At 39.6% G+C, this 9,184-nt stretch overlaps 1 protein-coding gene across 3 annotated transcripts; it reads left to right on the top strand.

Annotated features, from left to right (window-relative positions):
• Positions 1-1,547: 1,547 nt before the first annotated feature.
• On the top strand, positions 1,548-5,115 carry LOC121814776 (transmembrane protein 272-like). 3 transcript variants are annotated; one of them, XM_042222256.1, is made up of 6 exons: positions 1,548-1,586; positions 2,191-2,241; positions 2,570-2,651; positions 2,730-2,780; positions 2,873-3,055; positions 4,596-5,115. In XM_042222256.1, exons 3-6 carry the CDS (start codon positions 2,585-2,587, stop codon positions 4,772-4,774), a joined length of 480 nt encoding a protein of 159 aa, XP_042078190.1. In that variant the 5' UTR covers positions 1,548-1,586; positions 2,191-2,241; positions 2,570-2,584; the 3' UTR covers positions 4,775-5,115. The 3 variants fall into 3 exon arrangements, with proteins under 3 accessions (XP_042078190.1, XP_042078189.1, XP_042078191.1); XM_042222255.1 differs by having other exon boundaries at positions 1,548-1,628; XM_042222257.1 differs by having other exon boundaries at positions 1,560-1,866.
• The last annotated feature ends 4,069 nt before the right edge of the window (positions 5,116-9,184 follow it).

Below are 9,184 nucleotides of genomic sequence, written 5' to 3'. Positions count from 1 at the left end.
CTTGTGGAAACAGCAACTTTGCTTTTAATGGGATTCTGAAGTCAGTGAAAGAGTGGGTCATACATGGACAATTTCAATGGACCATTACCTTGAAAGGCAAATTGACTTGATATCACCGTGATAGTGTGCACTGTCGATCTTGAGTGAAATTATCCCGTGGAAACAGCAATTTTCATTTTTAAAACATTCTGAAATAATTAAAAGAGTATATCACATATGGACAAATTCGACAGGCCATTAATTTGAAAGGCGAAATCAGACCAACATGAAATTTACATGGTTTTACTGTCGGGTTGGATACTGTTGATCTAAAGTGGAATTATGCTGTGGAAACAGCAATTTTCCATCTCAGAGCATTTTGAATTCGCTCCAAGAGTAAGTCATATATGGGCAATTTAAAAAGCTTTTATTTTGAAAAGCAAAATCAGACTGACTTGAAATTGACATGGTAACATCGTGAGGTTGTATACTGTTGATCTAAAGTGGAATTACCCTGTGGAAACAGCAGTTTTCCATTTTAGAGCATTTTGAAATCACCTTAAGGTAGATCAATTATGGACAATTTAAAAAGGCTTTTATTTTGGAAGGCATAATCAGAATGACTTGATATCGATATGGTATCACTGTGGGGTTGCATACTGTTGATCTGGAGTGGAATTACCCTGTGGAAACAGGAAATTTCCATTTTAGAGCATTTTGAATCGTTAGAAGATTAAGTCAAATATCGGCAATTTCAAAGGGCCATTACTATGAAAGGCAAAATCAGACTGACTTGATATTGATATCGTATCACTGTGAAAAAGACTGTGGTTGGAAAGTGTTGATATAAAGTTCAAATAGTATTTGGAAATACGACTTTGGCTTTTAAGAGCATTATTAAGTCATTGAAAGAGTAGTTCAAAAATGAAGATTCACAGGGCTTTTACTTTGAAATCCAAAATAAGATGGCCTTGATAGTGACAGGGTACAAGGCTGTGTCATATAGATCTAACATTAGAGTTTGTAAAAAAAAAAAGCCTAAATTATATGTTATTATGTTCTTAACATATCTGTTAATTCACTCGAAGTTGGCTTTTATTTTGAAATCCGGTTTCCACATCCATTCCCATAATACTTTGAATACACAGGGAACAGAAAACAAACTGGAGGCTGGCTTGACTGCAAGTCTCGAATTGGAGGCTGGCTTGACACAAGTAGATAAACGATATTTGGAGATGGAAGAGAGCTGCATGTCAGCTCGTCTCACAGCTGCTATCCAGGCTAGACGCCTTCGTTTGGTAACATCGATACACGAGCCGCTCATGTTGCTTCCAGGTTGGGAAAGAATGAAAAGATAAACCATTTTCAACCTTATTCTCTTGCCGGTCGTGCGATCGAACATTGCAGCCGACCACACAGCAAATACGAACCATGGCTGTTGTGTGTGCCTTCGCTCCCTTTTCACTTGCGCTAGACCCCCAAAATGGCGGATCGGGCCACAATCCTTTCCACGCCCACCCCCGTGACATCACTCCAAAGCCCTTATAGGGCTTTGGAGTATACCTCTGGGTGGGCGGGGTAGTCCGGCGAAGCAAATCCACCGACAGGTGAGTGATCGAGTAGAAAGCCGGTGCCGGGAGCAGGAAGAGGTAGGTAGAAGGTCCATGGTAGCATATGGATCAGCCAAAGCTTGAGCTCGAAAATAAGCCTTAAGGCGGACACGAATGCCGCTCCGTTTACCCCGCTTCCTGTAGCGTTTCTTGCGGCAGGCAGGATACGCTGGTGGATGAGACCGAGCGCATCAAGCTGGCGCCTCCCAAGGTCCATCGTGAGTCCGAGTCATGAGATTGAGAAAAACGAAGGTCCAAAAGCATTTGCCGGTCATAGGTAATTAGTGCGTTGCCACCAGATGAACATAATGTTAAAAGAATGAGTAGTACTATGCAAAAGTCGAGAAAAAGGAGTCTAAAGCAGGAAGGAGGAAGACGGCCAGCCAAACACACCGGCGCCGTCTTTTGCATCAGGGGCAAGTAAAAATGTTCATGCATAAGCAGAAGTCAAAATGAAATAGGAAGTCCAATCTATGTTTGCTGAGAAAATACAAATGAGCACAGGATTAAAAACGAGAAGAGAAATCAGGAAAAAAAAAAGTCACTCAATTCGGAAGTTAAGACCAGTATTTAAATAACGTGAACTCTTCTTAATCCCCAGATGTTCTTCTAATTTTCATAGACAAGGTTGGAGGAAGAGGGACTCAAGAAGGTACAGCATCACCTTTACGACATTTTTACCATTATTTACGACTAACTCATCGCAAAACGTCTTCCCAGTGAAAATGGCTCAGTTTAAAGTTTGCTTGGTTATCTGGTCAGATTTACTGCCACAGTTCATGTTTACACTAGTGTAGTTGTTAAAAAAAATAACATGAAATTTACCTAAAATTATACTACAATGTCTTTGTTGGTATTTCATATATCATGAAAAAATTGTAACACTTGTTTTCAAATATCACCCGCCTGACAGCTTTCTGTGTGCAGTGTTGTGATTGTTGTGAACAGAGCTGGAGCTTCTGTGTCTTTTCCTTTTAAAGTTATCATTGGTGACGATGCCTGACACTGACACTGACACGATTCGGCACATCCGCAGACCTAAACCTCCATGTGTGGTAGTAGGTAAGAACTGGTGCCACACTGACCTCACATGAGCAGACGCTCCTGGTGACTTTAACATGTTTTCTGTTTTTGCTTCAGGATGTTTCCAGGTGATTTTGTGCGTCATGCCCATTGCTCAGTTCATCATTGGTAAGCACAGGTGCACTCACTGTTACCAAGATGTACACATTTGTATGATTTTCTGAAGTGCGGAGTTCAGTAATGTTTCATGTGTCATAAAGGAGCGTTGTACCAGTTTGACTGCCCCAGGCAGCGCTACATTCCCATCTACCTGCTGGTGATGGGAGTGGTCTCCATGCTGCTGGGTCTGCTCTCCATCCTTCCGTGTTGCGCAGGCTTCGGCAGCCACAGCAGCGCCTGGACCTGCCTCGTCTCACTCTTCTTCTTCTGCTGGTTCATTGCTGGTAAGCTGAAAGATTCAGATGGCTGACTAATCTGTGGGCAAACTAAGCAAACCCAATTTCTACGAGCAGAAAGCAGCTTTTCTTTTTTTGCTTTCCAGAAAGCAAATGTCAGAGTCAGCACGTAGGTAAAACCTTCAGACGTGTTCACACAGTTACTTCCTGCTATTGTTACTCATATGTTACTTCTATTGGTTTCCTTAGTTATCTCCATCAGACCACACTATGTATGTGTGTTGTTACAGTAAACTGACATTGGATTTTGATTAATTAGGAAGTAAGAGCTTGTTGTCTGAGACTGAAAGTCTGCACTTCAGTCACATCTTGATAGTTTCCTTTTAAATTCACTCTGCTGGTGAACAGAGGCAAATAAAAAAACGTGCGATTGTTCAAAAACATATAAAAAACATTGTTTTCATGTATCAAAGTTCCTGATATCGGTGATGAACTCACAGCGACCCATGTTTCAGTTCTCCTGTTTGTTTTTGGTTATAACCTGTAACTTTAAAGTTTGGTTTCACTCTAGGACATCTCACTGACCTAATTTTCTACATATGTAACTATTCAAATAAAGCAACTGCAGAAAACATCTTCTATCACTTTTGAAAAAGACAAATATATTAGGTGTACCATAATTTTATTGGGACATAATTTCCAGAGGTGGGAACTAATACTTTACTTGAGTATTTATTTTTCTGACAACCTTTTACTTTTATTATAATGTGTTTTGATAAATGACGTATTTTTATATTGTGAAACGTCCTGCAGTGTAAACTAAGCTATACTAGCTCTGTGTTACTCAAAGGTTGCATGAAGATACTGAGCAGTTTTGTGCAGGATAAACAGGTTAGCTTCCGTTAATGTGGTTCATTCACAGTAGATCACTGTGTTGGACCAGTGCACAGTGGCTGTGTTAGGTTACATTAAGTGTAGCAGAGATTAATTTACATTTAAGATGACGACACTTAGATTTATTGGTTGAAATCAACCTTTTTACCTACCTTATGTTGTCTAGTATAAAGACAACATACAGTAGGGTGAAGCATCTTCACTTTAACTTTATTGATTTATATAGATACAATAATACAAAACGTCTGCTGACATCTTGTTAAATTCAGTTGTGTAAATCTACAAACAGCAGCAGGTCAGCTGATCACAGGCTGCACGCTAAGAAAATCTACTGAAGCTGATCAGAAATTATTGTCAGTTGTGAATATTTGCGTCACCTTGAGCCACGACAACAGATCTTAGTGCTCCTCCACCCCTCTTTTACTGCTTACAGTTTAGATTTGAATAACAACTATACTCTCATCTACTAATATTATTCTATTAATATATTAATATAACAGGTTACCTGTGCATATAAATGATTAGTAGAATTGTCCTTCAAAGAGCTACTACTTACTTTCCTACTTTCAGAGCCTGGACTTTTTTACTTATACTTGAGTAAAAAAGTGGGTTCAGTACGAATCGGATGAATGCACACTGCTCATGAAACTCTTCACTTCTACATTAAACATTTTATTTGTGCTCTGTCTTTCAGGAAATGTGTGGATCTACTCCGTCTATGAGCCCAACTACAATAAGACAGTAAGCAGGGATGTGTACTGCAACAAGACGCTCTACCTGTTTGCCTTCTGGACCACCAACATGACCTACGTCCTGTTCGGCTTTTTGCTTTTCTGTACCTGTTGTCCGTGTACTCTGTGTGGTGAAGATTAAAATACATACACAAAATATTTTATGGTGCAGACTTGAGATCAGCGACCCACATTTACATACTGCTGGGATGGGCTGAATTTTAACAGTCGGGGGCACAAGCTCAGTAACCTCTTATTGGTTTGACTTATTGGCGTGTGTAGAGCTCTGTCTTTACATTAGTCTCCCCCTGTGCCATGAATTGAGTGCAGAAAATATCAACAGATATCAAAGATATTAATGTCACTGCGCTAGATGCAAAGATAGGAAGTGTGAACTTTCAACGAACTATATCATGGGAACAATAAACTACCACGTTGTAACTGGTTCCCTTCATAAGAGAAAAATAAAAATATTTCAGTCTTTGTTTGCCGTCATCACTTTTTAATTAAATCTCTCCACCTATGTTAGTTTTTAATTCCTTTAACTGCCATGTTGTGTCAAATTTGACTGATTTAAAAGTTTTACGTACCTAATTTGATTAGACTGACCTAAGATTCCATGACTTTGTCCACAAAGAGGATTTCAACACAAAATATAAATTAGATCCATCTGCATCCAACTTTGTGTGTTTTATTCAACATTTCTACACTCTTGGTTTTCCCGGTCAAAAAAAGCCGGTCATTAGAAATTAATGGGAGAGGCAATTAGCGTAAATAACTGAGTACAGGTACATGCACATTTGTCACATGTACACTTGCAAGCAAGCACCTATACATGTGCATAAACACACACACATACAGACACCTTGGGTTACTTGGGAAACACTACGCGAACCTTAGTGCCCAGGAGAGCCTCTTCTACAGGAATAGCTCACAGGTCACTGTGTGGCACCATCATAGCAGGTCAATACACCTTCAGTGAGACTCTACCTATTTGATCACTACACTGGTGAGGAGGAGAGAGGCCAGGAAACTGACAGAATATAATCTGACCAAGAAATGACTGATGAGGAAGAATTCAGTGATGAAGAGGAGCTCAGGCTGCTGTCAGATTTAAGTAAAAAAAAAAGGAACTTTTCCCACCTGAGAATCAAGTTTGGCTTTTAGCTTAAAATGTCATCAGGATTAACACAGGACCGGCAGAATGTGCCGTACCCAAGAATCTCTCAAAACCGTAGTGATAAATTTGACCAACCTGGAGGGGAAACAGTTTTAGCACAGCAACTGGAAGGAGGTAACCCAGAAAGACACCAAAGACATGATTAAATCAGAAACATTCTGCATACTGCAATCCGTATTTTGGATCTTAGTTTTGATCAAAAACAGAGCTGTGGGGGGATTTCCACCATGTCACGGTCTCTGCTTTCTATTGTTTTGTTGAACATAAAGGCTAAAATGTCCGAAACATTTTTTTAAAAAGTGCTTTTATTCGTGGTAATATCGCTGTTATACAAACGATTATCTGAGTAAATGGCTTGTGAATCCTCATGGCAAGTTCTCCCAGCGCAATGAGACTCTGTAACAGGAAGTTCAGACAACAACACATTCATGTGTGAACACGTTGGCACGTTCTCGTGCAAACATTCTTTTCTTGTCCTTCAAACAAGACACACAGGCAGGTAGGGCTGCAACAAACTATTTAAACTAACACGCCTTTTATTGCTGTCATATAATACATCTGTTTGGGGGGTTTTTAACTACATGAAACACACATAAAGTTTAAACCTTTCTTTTTTGTCTATTACATGTTGGCTTTGGCACGTATTGGTAAATGGCCTGCATTTGTATAGCGCTTTACTCAGTCCCTAAGGACCCCAAAGCGCTTCACACTACATTCAGTCATCCACCCATTCACACACACATTCACACACTGGCAATGGCAAGCTACGTTGTAGCCACAGCTGCCCTGGGCGCACTGACAGACGCGTGGCTGCCGGACACTGGCACCACCGGGCCCTCTGACCACCACCAGTAGGTAAACACGGGGTAAGTATCTTGCCCAAGGATATTTGGCATGCAGCCAGGAGGCAGCGTGGGATCGAACCACCGATCTTCTGATTTCTCTTTCACTGACTTGTGAACACTGTTTGTGATCTGCCCTGTTTCTCTGTTCATTTGTCATTTGCCTGACAGTTAAAGGCAACCTGAGCTCGTCTCACAGCTTCCTTTGTGTCTCTGTAGGTTTCATTTCTAACTAGTCACGATGCCAGAGAGCGATAGACCTCAACACACTTGGATACCTCGAGTAATAAGTAAGAAAGTGATTTTGAACAGTTTTGCACACATCTGCAGCTGCTGTGTGTCATTTGTAACTGAAACCATGTCTGCCTTCCTTCAGGGTGTATCTATGGGATTTTTCTCATCATGTTTATTGTTGAGGGGATAGTTGGTAAGTGTGAGTGGCTCTATATACAGACTGAATTTATCTACATTCATTTTATGTGTTGGAAGGAAAATTTGAAAAATCAAATAACAAGAACTATGCAACAACGACTTGACAGTTGTCTTCATTTTCATGCTTGTGCTCTGTAGGATGTGTGTACTTTAATGACTGTCCAAGGGCGCCCTCCATTCCCATCATTCTGGTTATTTGTGGATTCATACCTGTCTTGTGGGGATTGAGCCGGTTTTTGAACAGGTGCAATATTTTCTTCGACTGTCTGTTCCTCAACCTCCATTTTGCCTGCTTCATCATCGGTAAGTATCCTGGTTCTGGATCACTTGACCCAGCATTTTGGGGAACTTTGTTTTGAGCAGCCTTGTTAAACAGCTCACTTTCTGATAAAATCAAGTTTTGTTCCACGCTTCTACTTTTGGGTCCACAAGTATAACTCCACAAAGTGTGTATCGTCAGATTGAAGTTATATTCAGCTTCTTAACAGTGAAGGTTGCTGTTGTAATACACAGCCAGGCACTGCAGTACATACCTGATGTGATTAGCAACATGGTGGTGACAAATGCTGTATTTTTCAAAGGCCAAGTGAAGCTTGACTAATGACTAATGAACTCATGACTAAAATTAGACCAAAAACAAAACTTAAAGCTAAATTATTTTTGGAAAAACGATACCATTATTGCCCTGTGGTTGCTGAAAATGCAAACCTGCCACTTCAGCCTCCAAACTGCTCTAAATGCTCACTTTATGATTTTTTCTACTGTTGGCTCTGTACAGCACAAACTGTCAGTTTATGAGAGGTAGCCAATCAGAAGAAAGTTGGCTGTTTGAAAATTAAACTAGATCATTATATATAAATAATTAGCCACTCTAGAATGAGATTAAATTAAGTCATGCAGCTTTTGAACACAAATAGAGATCAATGATAACCTGGAGTTCAAACATCTTGTCTGAAAAGTAATTTATATTAAGGTTTACTAAATGAAAGTTTTTTAATGCAAGAATAAATGCATTACGGCAATATTTGTTGTTGCCAAGCATGATCAGACCTTATTTTCTGAGATCTTATTTACATTTTTCCAGGTAGCATAATCGTCTACTCCATCTATGAACCCGACTACAACAAGAACACTGCAGACACCGATCACTACTGCAACAAGACGCTCTACCTGTCTGCATTTTGTTGCATCACCCTGACCTACGTCCTGACAGGTGTTTATGCTTTCACTTATTTTTTTGCTCTCTGCACCAACCAGATGGTTTACGATGATGAGGATCGGCCACTGCTGTGGAGCTAATCATATGAAAGTGTGTACGTAGACCAATACTGATGAAACAGATCAGAATGGTGCCACAATAAAATATATCACACTGTATGAACATATACTACTACTACTAATAATAATAATAATAATACTAATGGCGCGGACTGAAATAAAATCATAAGCAAACAACAGACCAAATATTATATTAATATTTTAATCTGTTCTTTATTTAGAACATCATACATTTAAGGAAGAAGTGAACATGACTTATTGAGATACAGAATTCGGTTAAGACACTGATGACCCATCACGGCAGAGTAAATGATCATGATTTTCCCTGTTTAACAAACGTATATAAGTTTGGTGTTAATGAAATGTGTGATTTTGTTTATTTGCCAACATTCATGCCGTTTCTTTTTTGTTTAATTTTAAGTCAACAAAAATAAATAAATAAATAAATAAATAAAAGGCTGCCCTTTTTATTATCCTGTTACATCTTCTGCAATTTTTTGTCAACAATAAATTGAATAAATTGGTATATTTTTTTTTTCACAATGAACTAAACAGAAACAAATGTGGGAACTAAAAAGTAGGAGAAGTATTTTGGAAGAGCAGAGATTTCGTGCTGCACAGAAACACATGTCAGACAGGAAAGGCTCAGTGGGTTTGGACAACAGCACAATGCTCCGGAGTCTGCTGTAGTCAGTGCTATCCTCTATGCTGTTGCATGCTGGGACAGCACATTGAGGGTTGCAGATGCCAACAGACTGAATAAACTCATCTTCAAGGGCACTAATGTTGTGGGGATGGAGCTGGACTCCCTTAAGGTGAT

This window comes from Haplochromis burtoni, unplaced genomic scaffold (assembly GCF_018398535.1).
Source record: "Haplochromis burtoni strain Fernald_Lab_line unplaced genomic scaffold, NCSU_Asbu1 Contig_82, whole genome shotgun sequence".
In the NCBI taxonomy this organism is placed as follows: domain Eukaryota; kingdom Metazoa; phylum Chordata; class Actinopteri; order Cichliformes; family Cichlidae; genus Haplochromis; species Haplochromis burtoni.
The sequence above is the reverse complement of the archived record's forward strand: the minus strand, read 5'-3'. Positions and strand labels throughout refer to the sequence as shown.

What these genes read in the sequence shown, in the direction of transcription:
- LOC121814776 (XM_042222256.1), top strand. Translation starts at nt 2,585, where the DNA reads ATGCCTGACACTGACACTGACACGATTCGGCACATCCGCAGACCTAAA. An exon ending in ACCTCCATGTGTGGTAGTAG is followed by an intron (nt 2,652 to 2,729) that starts GTAAGAACTGGT and finishes TTTTTGCTTCAG; the next exon opens with GATGTTTCCAGGTGATTTTG. An exon ending in CTTCTGCTGGTTCATTGCTG is followed by an intron (nt 3,056 to 4,595) that starts GTAAGCTGAAAG and finishes TCTGTCTTTCAG; the next exon opens with GAAATGTGTGGATCTACTCC.